The following is a 19,014-nucleotide window of genomic DNA, read 5'->3' on the forward strand; positions in this document are numbered from 1 at the left end:
CTTCATCGTAAGTTCAAGTAATAGCTATAACATGTTTAATCTCTACTAAAGATGTTATCTACATTATTGCATTTTGATGCTGGCATGACTTTCAAGGTAGATCTTTTAATCACCACTTTTCAGATGAGGAGACTGAGGTGTAGGGGCTGTATCATCTTCTCAGGGTCCCACAACTGTATGCGTTGTTCCTCCTGGTCCTCGGACGTTTGCCATAGCTTGTCTTGAGCTACTCGTGCACTCCTCAGACCGCCTGCCAGCCAGCACGTGCATGGAACTGTCCTCTGGGCCTCGCACTGGCTGCTGTGTGAGTGTTCGTCTCCTTGAGGATGGAGAGGGTGCCTGGCACTTTATAAACCTCACAGAGACGTGAAACTTTGTAAATTTTCAAGTTTGAAAGGTAAAAAAATAAAAACGTTCTCCTCTCATCTTTCTAAACTTACACTGTCTGAGGCTTGTTAGGACTCTTGTATTCCTCTCCCCAGCCTCATGACTGCCAAAATCCCTATCTTCGTTCAGTGTTAACTGTGTATGTTCCTTTCTTTCACTCTTCTCCCCAGGTTGGTGTGTTATGAATTTACGTATTTTTAAAAAATAAAGAGTTTTATTTTTCCTAATTATTAAGACAATGTATACTTCCTGTAGAATGTTCAAAAATTACTGAAAAGAATGACTTTTCCAAAGTGAAAACTGCTCGGACTTTCATCCCCCAGAGGGAATCATCAAAATGTTATCAGCAAATAGCCTTCTAGATATTCATTTGTGCACATAAATATATACACATAATTGTGTGTAAATGGGATCAAATATGCTATTCCTTCACCGTACATACTACATTGTTGAAATCTCTCCATAGTACTGCAGTATATATATATGATATATATGTATAATACATATATGTATAACATATATATGTGTGTAACATATATTATATATATTATATATATATTTGCATTTTGTTGCACTGATATATTATAATGTTCTTAATCAAGTTTGCTAACAGTGAACATTTAGGTTGCTTCTTTTACTGTTAAAAACGATGCTGCAGTCAACATCCCTGGGTATAATGGTGGACACAAAGTGAGTTTCATCTGCCCGTTATCACCTTGCTGAACTAAGAAGGTCTTAACCGGTAAGGTCGGACAGTGGACACACTGCTACCATGAAACAGCAGGAACTTACAAGAACCCAGGGTGGATTCAGTGGGTAAATGTCTGCCTTTAAGGCATTGAACTTGGGTCATTCGAGAAAACAGATTCCCATTGAACATTAAAATAAAGTGAAAAACTTCACTTGAAGGAATTTTTAGATGTTTGCTCCTGTGCTTGCTTCTGCTTGGTAGTAAAGTGGGGCTTTGCCAAGTCCCGAGAGCGTGCTCTGCACTATAAAGAGAAAATGGCACTGACGGGAGAACCGACGTTTGAATAAGGAAGCATAAATCATTCATTCTTCAAATATGTAATAAGTACCAGTTATGTGCTAAATAATGTCCAGCATAGTAGCGCTCAGCATCTAGCAGGAGAGAGATTTCCCTTTTGTGGTTAATATTATGGGAGATACTTTAAGACTATGCAAATGCCTCGTTTCTGATCAAAATTTTGCCCGCTCATTATTCGCATCCATCCTCTAGCTCTTGCCTGCAACGGTTATTACTGTGATGCTCGTCTGGTCATAGTTTTTTACTTCCACCATGATTTGCACGTGTATTAAATGGGAGTTCTTTTGTAAGGAAGAGCTACCCCATTTCCTTTTCCCCCATCAATTTATTTATTCGGTTATTTGTTTATTAGCATGGACTCGTGAATATTGATCGTATTCTATGCAGTGTGATTTATTACTATCATTATTTATTTTATGGATCAAATGGTCCCAGCCCTCACCATTGGGAACTCCTTCCGGTTGACTCCTGTATCCCCTCACTCCTGTGTCCCTTCACCTCCATCACTTTTGGAGCACTTGCCTTCTTTTGGGCGTGACAGGATGTTCTGGGCTCATTTTGTACTTTTCCTGCTTCATGAAACTCTGGGACCAGTCATGTCTCCAAGGAGCCTGGTTCATTTGTTAGAAGTTGGTATTCAGAAATCAAGATCTGAGCAGTAGTGTGCCTGCTGCTGCTAGGGTATCGTTATGTTTAGGCATCTCAGAGAACAGAGCGAGGAAATAAGTGTGTATACACTCACACACTCATAACCAGACGTTTATAACTAGTTCCCAGGCTGTCCATTCATATATATATATATATATATATATATATATATATATATACATACATACATACATACATACATACACACATACATACATACACACAGGGTCGGGCAGAGTAGGTTTACAGTTCACATGGAAAATAATAATTAAGAAAGAATAATACAAGAATAAACTCTTTTGCATACTCACATACTCCTTTTGCCCCACCCTGTGCATATTAAAAACCGTAAGTTCGTACTGATATCTTCAGTTACAATCCAACACCATAGAATTCATTCTAGCCCTCTCTCTTTGTTATTTGTAACTTTTTTTTCCACAAGAGGAAAACCTGGTTCTCATTATCCATGATAAATGTACTTATTTGTTCAGTTCTATTAAACATACACAGTAATATCAGAATCCCTAGCCCGTAACTCTGGGAAAAACAAACTCAGTAAGCTGTAGTGCGGTATCTGCGTACAGTTCCTTTTTTCTGGAACCTCACAGTAGACAGTCAAAAAAAGACCGTTTCCCAAAGTTAGGTAGGTTGGTTATTTCCTTCTCCACCCACCCCCCCGTCGCGTTTACATTGACATGGTTCTGTCACTATCTAGTCAGCTCTTCAGTGCTTTTAAGAAGTCTTTTGTGTTTTATCTAGTATTCTTACCTCTTTTCAGGAGGGTCGGTCCAAACAACCTAGCCCATCATATTATTAGAAATGAAGCTTTTTCTTTGGAAAAGTATGGGTGATAATCCTTTTGTCTCCATACATTAAGGAAGAGATGCATATACATGACAAGCTTCACCTTTGAGTTTTATTTTTAAAGGCTTTGGGAGGAATTGGCATACTGAAGCGTGATGAGAACTAAAAGGCTATTTTAACATTTTTTGCACTTATTTATCATTCAGGAGATGGCTATCACTTTCATTACTACAATCAAGATAGTAAAGGGGGGCTTTTATAATGTGCTACCAATAGACTCATGGCACCCACTACTGAAGTTGAAAGTTTTAAACAATAAAACCTTGAAACTAAAAAAATACAGACTTCTGGGTCCTTGGATTTTTTCAGTTAGCAAAAGGTAATCATAAACCCATTTATATATTTTTTTCTAAAGCGTATTCATCTACCTTTCTGACACAGTAAAATTGTCCATTCCACGTCTATTCGGGTAAGGTTACCACCACCATCCCGGTGATGTGCATTCACTGTAATCGCAAAAAAACGGGAAAATCCCAGGTGCCTTTCATTCAGAGTGGTGAAGGAAATTAGGGCGTGTATACTTGATGAAATACACAGTCACTTAAAAAGGTGATTAAGAAGAGTAATAATAAATAACTTGGAAATGGTATGAATCAGTACCATGTGAAAAAAGAAAAATCTGCAGAAACAGTGTGGTCCTAACTAATTGTACACGCACAGGAAGACTGGTGGCGGATCAGCAAAATGTTGACAGTCTTTGTAACGCACACATTCTGCACTGGGGTTCTGTGACATTCAAATGGAAAAATGAACTTAACTCTTTTTGAAAGTAGTGTTCTCAAGCCATAGTTTTCAACTGCAGTCAATTCCAAATTGTTTTAAATAATTCCCCCTCGGTTCTAAATTAGAATACGTTTAAGGTTATTGCTCTAGTGTCACTTTCATTTTTTAATTATTTTTGAGAGAGAGCAAAGGACGATGGGAAAGGGGTGCTGTGTGTTGAGGCTGAGGGTACAAGTGTGGAAGCTGTAGGTGGGTCTGGGTAGGGATCCAGCTCAGCACTTAACCAGCATGAGTATGACCTGGGGAAAATGCCTTACCCTTGGTACCCTCATCTGTAAATAGGAAACGGCAGAAGGCCGACTCGAGTTAATGAGTGTGAAATGCTGAGACCAGGGTGAAGCCCGTCATAGACACTTGATGTGTGCAGCACTGCTGTAGGTGTCATCTTCGTCCTGATTGTCACTGTCACCACTGCGGTGTTTCAGACAGATGCTCGTTATCCATCATGCCCAGCGGGACAAAGAGGGAGATTCTCATTCTCTCTCTCTCTCTCTCTCTCTCTCTCTCTCTTCCCACATACAAGCAACAGTTTATGTAGAAAGCCATAGAGCTAGGAGTGAGCTGTGGAAGAAGTGAACCAGCTGGGCTCATGGTTTCAGCAAACGAGCCACGGAGGCAAAAGAAGGGCCCCTGGCGCTTGGGAGAGAGAAAGGCAAAGAACACCCTCCTGGGGCAGGGGGGTGGGGGGCGGGGGGCAGGCACGCTCCAGAGAGAGCGCGATCACCGAGGGGTTTTCTCTTAAAGTTCGGTAAATGGGGCAGAGTGTTAAAATAGTGTATCTACCATAATTTCTAAGTTAATTGGTTCATTTTTTTCCCTTCTGACAAATGACAAGTTAAAGGAATGCTCAGTTCATGTGTAACTAATACAATTTCCTCTTCTCCATTTAACAAGAAAGTATAAAGTTCACAGTTCTTCTTCGGCCAGTTTAAAGAAATGTAACCTGTGTGTTCCATGTTAGGGAAATGTTCGTTTTTAATCATGTCAGAAAAAGGGGGATCATGGAACTGCTCTGCTCAGTGGGGAGCAAATAGTCCGTCCAAGCTGGTTCTCCGACCTAATCAAGCTCGTTGGGGAGAAGGCACATACTGTCAGTTTGTTTTGCCAATATGGAGATTAAATAATAAGAACCCAAGCTCTCAGATTACCAAAGGAGTCTGTGTCAGGTGGCCCAGGGCCCCTTCAGTGTTAAACTCTGCAGCGTTCTTTACCAGGATTAGAGTTATTTCCCGAGTGTCTTGTTTTTATAATCATCTCTGTATGCAGTGAAAGTAAAAGAGGTATTTTGAGAATATTAGGAATAAGTACTTAAAGATTAAAATGTTTCATACTACCGAGTAGTGGCAAGGTATTGGGAAGTAGGCATATTTGTGCTCTGTTGCTAGAGGTATAAATTGAGGCGGCATTTTGGGGGGACAGTTTGGTGATACCCATTAAAATGAATGCACAGCGCTGCTTCGGCAGCACACACACTGAAAGTGGAACGATACAGAGAAGATTAGCGTGGCCCCTGCGCAGGGGTGACCCGCAAATTCGCCAAGCATCCTGTATTCTTAGAACTTCTGCGTACGACCCACGGACATGAACTAAGGGGGGAATGGGGGTAGAGGGGGTGTGCAGGGCCAGGGGGGAGTGAAGGGGGAAGGGGACAACTATAATAGCATAATCAATAAAATGTACTTTAAAATGAATATACATATCTTTTTATCTAGTTGTCCCACTTACAGGAACTTATTCATTTATAGGATATATTCCCACAAGCACAAAGATAGGTGAGCAAGGATTTCTTTTTTTCTAGCAAAGAATTGGAACACTGTAAATGCTTATAAGTGGGGACTAGTTAAATAAATCATGATGTATTTGTATAACTAAATACCAGATAGTTGTTAAAAAGAATAAGGTATATCTACGTATTAACATGGAAAGATGTTAAAATATGTCTTTTTAAAGCCAAAAGTTTTAGTAATGTTTTGATAGGTATCAGTAGAAAATTTCGAGAAGGAATCACAAGAAACGCCTCCACTGTGGATGATATTTAGAGCTAGCACTAGAGAGTGGCCCTGATGAGTAAAGTGGGGACTTGAACTTTTATTTCAGGCCTTCAGTTCCTTTTTTTTAACTCTGAACATTTATTATTCTTATTATAGAAAAAAATTAAGAGTTGAAGAACAGCCCTGGCTGGTGTGGCTCAGTGGGCCGAGTGCCAGCCTGTGGACCAAAGGGTCGAGGGTTCAATTCCCAGTCAGGGCACGTGCCTGTGTTGCTGACCAGGTCCCCAGTTTGGGGCACACGAGAGGCAACCACACATTGATGTTTCTCTCCCTGTCTTTAAAAAAAAAGTTGAACAAGAAATACCTAAGCTAAAACTATATATATATATTATATATATATAGCTATAATGATATATATATAAAGTTAAAATGATATATATATATATTTATACACACTTATGTGATCATACATATGTATAATTAATTACAGATGGCATTCTTTGACACAATTTTGCCACAGCTGTTACTGGCTGCTTACTCAGGCATAGTAGCCAAAAGTCGTCATTTTGGGAAGTAAACTGTAAGTCCCATGACTGCCATTTTCTACTCTCGGAATGAATTGTCTTAATGTCACTCCTTATCACCACCACCAAAACCTAGAACTAGCAGAATTTTTATTTCCAAGGGCCATGACTGCTGCCCCAAACCTGGGAAGGAAAATTTGTATCTCCAGGAGAGAGACAGGTACAGCTCCTAGAGATGTTCTGGCTACTGAAAAAGGTCACCAGGAAACTAGGCCGAAAGGTGTGGCTGCTTCCTGTTTCTGTATGTCCTCATGTTTCCCAGGCTGACCCGCCACCCTCATGATATTGGCTGAATCACTGGACAGGCTGTTCCCAGTGCAGCCCCGGAAGTGGACGGCGTGTGCGGAGCACCCTGTTTTTAAGAAAAGTGACTGATCTGTGGATTTTTATTGTTTTGCACAGTTGCCCTAAATTGGTAGCAGTGCAATTTGTTGTTGCTGTTGTTTCACTAAACTTCAGTGATTTGTGAAACTTCAATCCCACAAAGTCCTGAATTAGAAATAAGGAAATGGGCATTCCTTTAGACCTGCCTTTTTTGTTACTGTGTAAAGGAGAAATATGTCTATAATTTGGGAAAGAGAGATTCAGAGAGCTTAAATGACACCTATAACTTGTACACATGTATAGGGTAGAAGAGGAACTTGAACCCTGCCCATCTGACTTTTTTTTTTTAAGATTTTATTTATTTAGCCCTGGCTGGTGTAGCTCAGTGGATTGAGCACGGGCCTGTGAACCACACGATCGAGGTTCAATTTCCAGTCAGGGCACATGCCTGGGTTGCAGGCCAGTTCCCAGCAGGGGACACATGAGAGGCAACCATACATTGATATTTCTCTCCCTCTCTCCTTCCCTTCCCCTCTAAAGATAAATAAATAAAATCTTTTAAAAAAAGATTTTATTTATTGACTTTTAGAGAGGGGGGAAGGAAGAGAGACACCAAGGGCCTGCCTGGCCCACAACCCAGGCATATGCCCTGACCAGGAAGCAACCAGCAACCTTTTGGTTTATAGGCCAGTATTGAATCTTACCAGCCAGGGCCTGACAATCTGACTCTTAACTTTTTCTTTTCGTCATACCATCCCTCCTCTCAGGAGCAGAGTGAGTCCCTTCAGAAAGATCACTGCCACACTGGTTCACTCTCCTACTTAAAGAACTTTAAAGAAGCTGTGAAATTCATTATGGAGCTAAAACTGACTTTGTAGGCCTCCTGATACTTTGATCAGAGAGCATTTAGAACATTAGAATTGTATGCAAACTTAAGAAATTATTATTATTATTTTTAAAGATTTTATTTATTTATCTTTAGAGGGGAAGGGAAGGAGAAAGGGAGAGAAATATCAGTGTATGGTTGCCTCTCATGCGTCCCCTTCTGGGAACTGGCCTGCAACCCAGGCATGTGCCCTGACTGGGAATCGAACTGCGATTGTTTGGTTCCCAGGCCTGCGCTCAATCCACTGAGCTGCACCAGCCAGGGCTAAGAAATTATTATTAATGTGCAGAAATAGATAATATTCTGTTAGGTCTAAAGAGCCAAGCCAGATTCCATCTCTGAAAAAGAAGATAATGTATTTTGAAAGGTGCACTAGTTCCTTGCAAATAATAGATTTATGCATCTGGTTGACCCATCCCTTCCATCATCATCACAGGCAAATAACTGGTCACCTGGTTGGAGGTGGCCATGGTGTGGTGGGAGGTCGCAGAACCCACAGGCCGACCGACCACCAGGCCAATGCTACTCCCTGTTTCAGCTCCCACCACCTTGTCTGCAAAACGAGGCCAGCAATTCCTGCTTCTTAGGGCCGTTGGAGACTCAGAGGAGAGGTACAGCTTGAACGCCTTTGTGAACAATATGTTGGCACATATGAGGAGTAAGACATTAAAGGAAGCATTATAGCATGGTGGTCTGGAGCGCAGATTCTGGAGTTAGGCTTCCTGGTGGGAGGAGACATTTTATTTCTAGGAAGGTCACCTGGAGAGGAGACAAGTCTACAGGAGTTCGTCTGATAGCACCTGGGCTGGATTTGTAGGCTCTGGTGCATGTCTGTGGCTTGATCGTCTCGTGATTCATATCAAGGTGGTGATGCTCAGAGTCAGGTGAGCTGCCTGGATTGCCCAGCACTGTGCAAATCTAAACGTATTTGAAATGCTGATAATCAACTGAATTCAGTGCAGGCAGACAAACTGCAGCATTTATCAGGTGGAATTTTCCTCATGGGCCCTAAATTCCATGAGAAGAAATTTCATGAGTCTTAAATAAAATGGCTTACTGTTTTAAAAAAAGGAAAGAAAGAAAAAAGCCTTACTAAATTGAATGCATAAAGTTTGGTTTCAGTAGTGTGCGACAGAAATGGGAAAAACTCTTTTAAGACGAAAGAAGGCAGTAGTGGGTCCTAATCTGGGGGTAAATGGCCCAAGGTTGACCATTCTGATGCTGTCATTTACTGAGATGTGGAGCAAGTCCCTTCATGCCCCGGAGCCTGTTCCCTCGGTCGTAAGTTGAGGGCCATACAGGCCCTATTTGGTTCTGACAATTGAGATAATGCATTCAAAGCATTTAGCGTAGGTCTCGGCACACAGTGAACACTCAGTAAATATTACTGTTATTTTTAGACAAAGCTGACTAACGTATGTCGAAGAGATAAAGAAGTCTAAAGCAAGATGGTAGTGTCTGAAGTTAAATTTAGAATGCGAAGGGAAAAGAGGTGGTTTGACTTGATTTTGTTGTGTTTTGTAATTGTTTTAAAATTAGAAGTGTAGGTTAAGATTCTTATGTGCCTCTCTAGTGGTGAGGGGAGAGAAACAACAGTTGCCAAATCTGTGGGGCTGAAAGAAAAGATGGACAATTGGTTGTACGGCACTTGAAGAGAAAAAGAACCACGGAACATGTCATCATTACCGTGTGAGTGGGAAAGCCTCCGGGAACAGCTAGCCCGCCATTTCAATGTTATTACTACCTCACCTCCCTCGAAGGCCCTTTCTAACCACTCTGGCACACAGTGACCTCTCCTAAGGACCCGTAAAGCTTACTGACCCCACTCGGCCTCGGCAAAGCACTGAGGCAGTTACTTCCCCTGTCCTGTGGCTCTCTTCTCTACTGGGCAGTGATCAGGGTGCTCCTCAGTGGGGGCTGGGCTCGGCCCTCGGGAGGGGAGGGGAGGGGAGGGCTAGAGTCCCTGTCTCACCCAGGGCGCGTTCTTTCAAAATACCCCCCTGCCTATTCAAGAGAAGGTGCTGACAGACAACACGGTATTTGGTGTTTGCTGTGATTCAGCATTAGAGAGTAAACAGGTTAGGTAGGAAATGAGCACCTGAGCCGGCCCTCCCCAGAGAATTCAAAGTTGCAAAATAATGTCCTTGAGGAAGGAAAGGCAAAAATCGTAACAGACATGACAGGAATTTTAAATAGTGCCCATGTTGAGTGGAAGTGAGGAATGAAGACAGAGATGACTTCCTGGGCCCTGCTGAGGAAGTGGGTGTGGAAATCAGGACCTTCTGCAGTCGTAGGTATATGTGTCTTGCTCTTTTTTGTAATACAGCGAGGCTTTCTCATAGTTTAGTAGATCTCTGCTGAGCTCCTGCCGTGTGCAGAGGAATAATGATGAGAACTAACACTTCGGAGTGTACTCTTTCTAGACGTGTTTCCTCTGATCGGCAGCAGGGTGGTCTCAGACCTACACGGAGTCACTCACGGTGGAGGTAGGGGAAGGGGGTTGTCTTCTCTGGGTCCCAGAGAATGGTAGACCCAGGGGAGGAAGCAGCATCTCACCTCATACTTCTCACAGATGAGAGAGTTGCAAAGAGTGCTTCCGAAGTGAAAGGCAAAAGTCTGAACAGACTTCTGTGCACAACCTCTGAATCAGCTCTGAGGTTCTCCTCTGCTTACAGGCATCAGAAGTTGAGAGACAGCTCTCCATGCAAGTGCACGCCCTCAGAGAAGACTTTCGGGAGAAAAACTCATCGACCAACCAGCACATCATCCGCCTGGAGAGCCTTCAGGCCGAGGTGAGCCTCCCGCGCCTCACTGGAGGCAACGCAGCGGGCCTTTTAGATGAGGAGCCCTCTGAACTGGGGAGCAAAACCCGGCTCTGAAATCTCGAGAGACTTAACCGTGAGAAACCAGGTGGGGGACACTCGGCCCACCTTCTGTGGGTAGTCTGTCGTCTGGGAAAATCAGGCCGCTAGGAGCAACTGCTGAGTGTTTTGAAATCATGAATGCCCTGCTTTTTACTGAGTATGTCAAGTCCTCCAAAAACATCCCAGTCCTAAACAGAAGGTGGGGAAGGGAATAGTCCCTTTCTCCAACTCCATTTGAGTCCAGTTCAGGCCACCTTGATGGGGCCGATTCACACTTATAAAATGAGAGCATTAGAATATCGATCTCATAGGGCTGTGGTGAGGATTTGCTAACACATGGAAAGCACTTGTGTGGTGTTTGGAAGACTGTAATGTCACTGAAGGTGTACGAGAGGCCAGTCCGGGCCCACGGTCCAGAGCAGGCCTGCGGGAAGAACAAGTGGCATTCAGAGAGGGCACCGTGAGAATCCAGGTGTGGGGAGTGGGCAGAAGGGAAGGGTCATACCGTCAGCCCACACAGGGGCTCTTTCCTGGAGAGGCTTTGCTCCGATCTGCTCCTAAGGACCCCTCAGCCCAGTGCCTGAGACAGCAGCCCTTTGCCAGCCTGTGCACCCTCTGTGGTTAAGGAATCGGCCAAGATGGTCGTGCCGGAGAAGTAGGATGCCCCCCTGCTTCACAGATGACCTGAGGACGTTTTTCCTAAAGTCTGTCGATGTCTTCTCTTTCCTCTTGCCTCTCGTTCCCTTCCGTCCTCCCTTCCCTCGGAATTCCTGCTGGGACTGAGCAGCAGGTTCTTGAAGTAAGTAGTGTGTTCCGCCGGATTTGGCATGCCTGTCTGACCATTTGTGTGCATGACTTGCCATTCAGCCGCCACTGCCAAAGTCTGACCTCTCCCAGGTGCCTGTCTTCTCTCCTCCCTGCACGCCCCATCCACACAGGGTCAGTCCCAGGAACGTTTGTTGCCAGATTCGGTCACAAGGTTCAGGGTGTGTGTGGTGGGTGGTTCGGTCACCTAGTGCCAATGGCTTGCTTCCACTAACACTGCTACTTTTACAAGCCAAGCAATGAAATTGTTCATTTCAAATAAGATGCTTCACGGGGCCAAAGGGCTGTGTTTCAGAACTGTATTACCTCATGGCTTCACTGAGTGGATCTTGGGAACCAAAGATGATCCATGGGAAGGAAAACGTAAAGGCCAGAGAGTGTTTAAATGAAAACCAGCTGGAGTAAGAATTCCCTTCACGTGGGTAGCGTTGCTTCGGTTCAGGGAATAGTGGGCCCATTCACAAAAGGGGCCTGTTCCTTTTGGTCCCCTACCCAGGTGCATACTTGAGAGACAGTGTTTCTTTGTTTGGCCAGATACCTGATCTCTCTGGACAAAGGCCACATACTTCATTTCCCCAGGACGGCATCCTATCTGATGGATTGGTGGCCATGAGATCTGTGCCCTGTGAACAGAATTCTAGTGCAGAGTGAGAGTAGCCAGAAAGCAGAGGGGAGGTGGGTTTCGGAGGACCTGGGGCAAGTAGACATTTGTTTCAAAACCTTCCTTGGAAAAGATCTGAGGTTTGCCCTCCTCGTTGAATTGTTATCCACACTAGACTAGTGAGCATGGAGAGTATCTTAACCACGTCAGGAGAATATTTACAAGCAAGACACTGGTTGGGAAATCAGTCCAGCAGGGAACGGATAAGTAGGTGGAGCCAAGGGGACCCACAGGTCTCCAAAGCCCTCAAAGTCCTCCCGGGGCCCTGAGCAGGGCAGCCCTCTAGGGGTGACGCACCCCTGGCCGGCCGTCGGGAGTGCTGGGGCAGCTTCTCACGCTGCAGACCGTGAGGCCAGAGAAAACTTGGCATCTCTTTTCTCCTTCCTGTTTTCCAGCTGAAACTGAAGAGACCAGACAGACCTTCCTAAAAGATTTATCTCTCTCTGGAGACTGTCTAGATATTCAGTGTACAAACATACCAGCCTGTTTAATAAAAGGAGAGAATTTGCTTCTGTTCACAAATGACTTGTTCAAGCAAAAAATGCCTCGAGTGGAATCAGTTAACCCCTGTGTCTTTGGCCACTTCCTTCCCAGGACACAGGCTAAAGCGGACGCCGCTTTATTTTCTGCACCCTGCTAGCTCCCCCAGTAACTCAGGTCTGAACTGTGAACTCAGAGCCACACCTGCCAGCAGTGGGAAAAGACAGCCGCTCCAGGGACTAGCCTGGGCCTGTGCTCAGGACTCCAGCAGGAAGAATGGTGCAGAGGGTTAGGTTCCACTCCCGCGCAGATTGTGGGGTTGAGGTCGAGGCTTGGGCAGGCCAGGTGGGGCTCTCCTCTGTCTTATCTGTGGAAATTCCAGAACACTCACCTTCCCTTCCTCTGCCTGGCATCCCACATTCCAGCTTCCCCTAAGCTCCACGCCCACCCCTTCCCAGACAGGTTTCTAAAGGGGAGGAGTTTCCTCTTCAGCTTAGGAGTTCACAGCTGCTGTCTCAGAGATGGGGCACTGAGCCCCTAGGCAGAGACCTGGAGAGACACAGGCATCCGTGTGTGGGAGCTAACCCCTCCCTCCTTCCTGCTCCTCAGCCTGGTGTAACTCCACACCAACCCCCTGGCTCTCCACCCTTTCAGATCAAGATGCTGTCAGATCGGAAACGGGAGTTGGAGCATCGCCTCAGCGCCACCTTGGAGGAGAATGACCTGCTCCAGGGGACCGTGGAGGAGCTACAGGACCGGGTGCTGATCCTGGAGAGGCAGGGCCATGACAAAGACCTGCAGGTACCGGGGCAGAGAAGCTGCCAGGTAGAGCCAGATTAAAGCGCACTTAGCTGCCTAACTAGCTCCGCCTCCGGGGTCAGGAGTGGGCGAAGTCTCCCTGCAGGCAGCAGTAGTTCTCAGCACACACTGAGCCAGCGGGTCTGGCTCTGCCCAGAAGGAATGCCTCGCTACCCACAGGTCATCCTCTCGTTTTGTTCTGAGCCACTAGCTCCTCAGGCAGTTTCACAGAGTTCTTTCTGGGCTATTAACATGGCTGGAACACCGAGACTGTCATTTGGCCTCCTGGGGTTTGTGAAATCTGCTAGAGATTTCTGAGGGGCCTGTGACTTTCTGTGCTTGGCTCGCAACGCGCTCTGCGCGGCTTCCCCGGGCTGATGGATGTAGTTGGCCTGAACCGTGACGGCTGCCCACTGACCGCTCGCGGCAAGACTTCATTTCCTGCTTCTGCCAATTGCTGGAAAAGGCACAGGGCGACCCCTTTGTGAGCCTAGTTAGCCTCTTTTTTCTCACTAAAGGAAATTGCTTCATGGCCATATTTTTCCTTGTTTGGGAACTGCCACCAGGCCTCGGCGGAATCCCCAAACTCACACTTAACAAGAAATAACTCTCTAAACAAGATAGTCATTCTCGGTCTCCCCAGAAAGGGAGTGTAGCCTCCGCTACCAAGAAAGCTTTGGAGGACTAGCCTAAGTACCCAGGACCAGGGGCTCAGAGTGCCTGGCTCCCCCTTGGGCATCCTCGGGGCATGCCAGGGAGCGGAATGGACTGTAGCAGCAGCATGTGTGTGGAGGTGGTCAGCCAAATATGCTCGAGCACCAGGTGGGCCGCTGCCCGCAGACTAGGCCACAGAAAGCCCCCTGGGCTCAGTGGTCAGCTATTGAGGGAAGCCCTGGGATGTGATATAAGGAAGCATTTTAAGCGAAGATCACTTTTTACTGACACCATCAGATCAGCTACCATCTGAGACTAACCTCTTTAAGGGCAAATTAGCAATTTTTCTCCTTTTTTTTTTTTTAGAGAGAGAGAAGGGAAGGAAGGGGGAAAGGGAGAAAAACATCAATTTGTGAGAGCTACATCAATTGGTTGCCTCTCATACACCCCCAGCTAGGGACCTGGCCTGCAACCCAGACTATGTGCCCTGACTAGGAATTGAACTGGCGACCTTTCAGTTCGCAGGCCAGCACTCAATCCACTGAGCCACACCAGCCAGGGCCCTCCGTGTCTTTGTGCTTCAGCTGGAAACTTGGCACACAGCAGGGCCTCAGTCTCTAGAAAATGGTGCTGGCTAAAGCCTCAGCAGCTTTCAAGGTGGGAAGGTATGCTCCTCTTTTAAGGTTGATGATAGTAGCAGTGAATGTTTGTATTCTTTACAGGGAACAAAGTGTGTTTGCATACGTTCTAAAACTGAGGGTTAGAAAAAACGAATTGTCTGTCCACAGCAGCGCAGGAAGTCTTGGCAGAACCCTCCCCTACCTGCTTTGCTGCTCAGCAATAACTTCTGGCCCGTGACTGGTCTCTGCAAGTCAGTGTTTCACCAGCATTTGGTGCCCCACTAAGCGCTTTCCTGAGAGTTGCCAAGGTAGAGTATGGAGAGGAGAAGGAAAAGAAGTACAAAAAAAAAGGGAAAATAGCCCCTGTCTAAAAGAAACTTTCAGTCTAGCATGAATTCACAAATGAAATGTCCTTATTTCAAGTCAGGAATTGGGCACTTGGGGACTTGGGGAAGCACCTGGACCAGTGTGGACCATGCAGTGCCTGGCCGGCCCGGGGGGCTGGATGTTATCTAGAGACCCGAGTCCCACCACATTCACATCCTCGCCATCTGTACATCCTGTCGCCTGACTGGACTTCTTCAAAAATGAGAGCATCGCTCACTCTAGGGCCTATAGCAGGTCAGGCGCTTCCCACTTTGAATCGGAAAAGCTGCATTTATGGACTGAATTCTCATCTTTCCCCACTATTTGTACTTCTTGTTCTATAGTTCACATGAAACTCTCCTTCAGCTGCCACTGATTACCAGTGCCCCCCAGAAAACCCCTCTGTTACTGAAGTAGCCCGTGTTGGTGCAGAAATAAAAATCCCAGCTTACTCAGGTCAACTGTGGCCTTGGAATGCACGTAATCCCGTGACTTTAATCCTTGTACTCAGACAAGGAAGGAGAGGCGGCCTGAGCAGGCAGGGTCATAAGCCTGCCACAACTAGAGTAGCTTTGACCTGGCTCACCGTGCCACTGGGGTTCTGCTGTCTAACACAGGTTTTTAAACCACTGACCAAATCCAACTTTGTTTTTTTTTTCCAAGCTAAGAGTAGGGATGAAAATTATTATTGATTAAGGGACCCATAAATTTTAAAAATCAAGCATGTTGCTGAACCCTTTTAACACACAGTAGAGACTATTGTCCCTTTAAAGGCCTCTTAACGGCCGTTTCATACCCAGATGGGCATCGCACAGGTGTGTGCAGGGGCCTCATCCCAGTGAGTGGGCGGATCAGCAGCGCGTACAGGCCCCCCTGTGGTGCGACCCAAAAAGCAAGTGACCTGGAGTCCAGACCTTGCTCCGACATGGAGTGTATACTGTTAGGCAAATCACTTGGTGTCACACCATCTCAGTTCCCTCAGTGTAAAAGGAGGAGGGTGCCCCCACTTCTGCCAACGTTAGAAGCATGAATATTGTGAACTTGAACTTGTACTGTACAGACAAAAGTCATTTGTCGTCTTTCTTGTTCATACATATAAATACAGTTAGTGTCCATCTTTGTTATATAAAGGATGATGTTTCTGCCCTGGCTGGTGTGGCTCAGTGGATTGAGTGCTGGCCTGGGAACCAGAGGGTCACTGGTTCAATTCCCAGTCAGGGCCCATGCCTGGGTTGCAGGCCAAGTCCCCAGTTGGGGGCATGCGAGAAGCAACCACACATTGATGTTTCTCTCCCTCTCTCCTTCCCCTTCCCTCTCTCTAAAAATAAATAAATAAATCTTTTTTAAAGACGGTATTGCTAGTTTAGAGGGTTCCTATATTTAATAGACTCTGCTCTGCTTTGATTCGGTTTTTCTACGTAAGTCTGTGGATCAGTTATTTATTGACCAGAGAGGGCAAAGACCTATCCTGGTCTTTTGCCCTCTTGCTGCTCTGATTAATTAAGCACCTTTGAGTGTGCATGAGTAATTGAACTAATTTTGTCCAGTGTAGAAGTTGTACTTCTCTGTGCTGAACTTTTCCTGCTGAGATGTATGAGGGATTGTCTAGAAAATAATTGTAAAGCACTGTGCCAATTTAGTATGCCATTTGTAATCATGCCAAATGCTTCCTAGGAATGTCTTTTTAAAAAAAAAAACCCCAATTTCTTTTTCCTCCGTTTCCTCAAAACTGGGGCTGGAGGAGTTCGCACTGGACCAGTGGGGATTGCTGATCCCGGGGAACCGTGCAGAGCAAGCTTGCTTGCTCCTTCTTTATTCTCTGAGCAGGCAGGCTTCAAACCCTTCTTGGTTAAGGCACAGGCAGATTCCTGGTCCCGTGAGCCAGCTGCTCTCCAGTACTGACAGTGGAGGTGAGGCTCTCAGGGTGAGGCTCTCAGGGCACCTAACGAATTGGCTGAAGGCTCTGCAAGGCCGCTTGCCCCGCCGTTCTTGAGAACTGGAGTTTGGAGTTGCTGCCTGCCGACCCTCGGTCTCTACATCTCCGTCGGAGCCACAGGCCCGCCTGGCCAGTAGTTTGGAAGAAACCAGTGAAGTGTCTGCTCTATTTTTAATGAACGGAGGTGACCCCAGAAGAGCTATTTTGTAAGAGGATAAATTATTTAAATTTAAGCCCCAAGACGTTCTTTGCCCCATCCCGGAAATAAAATTGGAGGGGACGTAAGGGGCAGTCGACGAATACAAGAGTAGGGAGCATCGTTCCTGTGCAGGTATAACATGTGGACGTGTGCATAGCGGTTAGCAAATGGGTTAAGATGCTGCAGTTAAGGTCTTACGTTAGCAGAGCAGCGATGGCGTGTGCTCGTAAGAGCGCGGCATGTCGCAGTCACGGTGGAGTCCATCCTTCCGTTCGGCAGTAGCAACAGCACGAGGTAGCAGTACCCTGTTTGGACTCCACAGGGAAGGAGCCCCGGGCTGTAAGCCATCACACCAGCGCTGCTGCACCCCTCTCCTTCTCTGAGCCCCAGATGCTGAGAAAGGCGCCCCCAAGACTAGAGTATGACGCAGAAGGTGGAGACTGTTCCCAGGGGTTTGGGAACTCTTGGTATTACTCCCCAGGTGTTATTCCAAATCCCACCCGTATCTCTTTTCCAAAGAGCCCTAACTTTTTCATTAAAACATGTCATATATGTATATATAGTAAAGCATGCAAGTCTTAAGTGGACAGCCCCGTGAATCTTTGGAAGTATGTACACCTGTGGAACCACCGCCCAGCTCAGCATAAAGCCCCTTATCAGCCTCCCACAAGTCTCCCTCCCCGCCTGCCACTTCCTCAAACAGAAACCTCTATTTCAACTTTCATCTCTTACATCTCAGTCAAGTTTGGACACTTTTTACAAATGCAGTCATATATCTGTATCTATAGATATAGGTATAGACATAGACATAGATACAGTTTTGTGCCTGGCTTTTGCTCAGCATTATGTCAGTGGAATTCACCCGTATTTTGGCACACAGTAGCTGTGTGATCTCGGCTTCACTCCGGCACGGCACTCCGGCACGGGGGTATGACCGTGCTATTCTCACTGGCATTTGGGTTGTTTCCCATCTGTGGCTCCTAGGAATAATGCTGCTGTGAACATCGTTTCTCTTTTGTTCACGTGTGTGGTCATGTGTGTTGGGCCTGCCCCTCGAGGGGAACTGCGGGACCACAGGCCGGTGTGCACCGCGCCCGTTAGAAAGTGCCGGTTTTCCGGGGCGGCTGTACGTGTCCCACCGCCGCCCGCAGCGAGAGTCCCGGTTGCCCCACATCGTCATTGACACTTGGTATTACTGTTTGGTTGTGATTTGTTTATTTTAGCCATCTTTTGGTGAAAGCCTAATGGTATGTTACCTGTATGTGTGCGTGTTTCATTTTCTATTATGGAGAATTTCAGGCAAACTCAGAAATACGGCGGTGTGAGGATGCCCCCCTGTACCCCGCTGCCCGCTCTACAAACCGTCCATCCCCACCCAGTCCCCATTACATCCACTGGCTCCTCTCTTGTACTGTTTTAAAGTAAATCCAAGAATTTTTATGATTTCGTCTGCTAATAATGTATACCTCTAAATGATAACTTAAAAATGGAACCTTATTACACCTTAAAAATGAGCACTATTTCCTTAATATCATCAAACATCTAGTCAGTGTTCACATTTCACTTGTCTTATAAATGTCATGATTACCTTTCACATTTTTTAAAGATTTTATTTATTTACCTTTAGAGGGGGAGGGAAGGAGAGAAGGAGAGAAATATCAATGTATGGTTGCCTCTCGTGTGTCCCCCGCTGGGAACTGGCCTGCAACCCAGGCATGCGCCCTGACTGGGAATCAAACCTCAGTCCTGTGGTTCGCAGGCCCACACTCAATCCACTGTGTCATGCCAGCCAGGGCACCTTTCACATTTTTATTTGAATCAAAACACAAATTAAAGTAGTTCTACAGCCTGGCAAGTAGTTACAGGGTCAGGATGGCGGCACAGGTAAATACGGCTTGCTTCCTGGAACACCCACTTGAAAATTACAACTGAAATATAGAACAACCGTCACTCAGAACCGTCAGGAATCGAGGGGAATGGAAATGTGACAAGTATGGAAGTAAAGAAACCACACCCACCCAGACTGGTGGGAGCAGTGAAGATGCAGCACAGACTTGTCCCACATCCACGTGCAGTGGAGGAAAATTTGGAAGGGA

The 19,014-nt window shown here is 45.9% G+C and overlaps 1 protein-coding gene and 1 non-coding gene across 6 annotated transcripts in view; both read left to right on the forward strand.

Moving 5' to 3' along the window:
• BICDL1 (BICD family like cargo adaptor 1) overlaps positions 1 to 19,014 on the forward strand; it is an 85,119-nt gene that overhangs the window by 48,494 nt on the left and 17,611 nt on the right. For 3 of the 5 annotated variants that reach the window (XM_037052232.1, XM_037052230.1, XM_037052233.1), the window contains exons 3-5: positions 10,191 to 10,307; positions 11,167 to 11,178; positions 13,000 to 13,146. In XM_037052232.1, the coding sequence (XP_036908127.1) occupies positions 10,191 to 10,307; positions 11,167 to 11,178; positions 13,000 to 13,146 (276 nt within the window). The remainder of the gene's footprint in view (positions 1 to 10,190; positions 10,308 to 11,166; positions 11,179 to 12,999; positions 13,147 to 19,014) is intronic. The other 2 variants (XM_037052231.1, XM_037052234.1) reach the window with 1 other exon arrangement.
• Positions 5,180 to 5,285, forward strand: LOC118991370 (U6 spliceosomal RNA). The gene has a single exon (XR_005067398.1). It is a non-coding gene; the product is annotated as a U6 spliceosomal RNA (small nuclear RNA).

Source organism: Sturnira hondurensis, unplaced genomic scaffold (assembly GCF_014824575.4).
Source record: "Sturnira hondurensis isolate 20B ecotype Veracruz unplaced genomic scaffold, ASM1482457v3 Scaffold0007406, whole genome shotgun sequence".
In the NCBI taxonomy this organism is placed as follows: Eukaryota; Metazoa; Chordata; class Mammalia; order Chiroptera; family Phyllostomidae; genus Sturnira; species Sturnira hondurensis.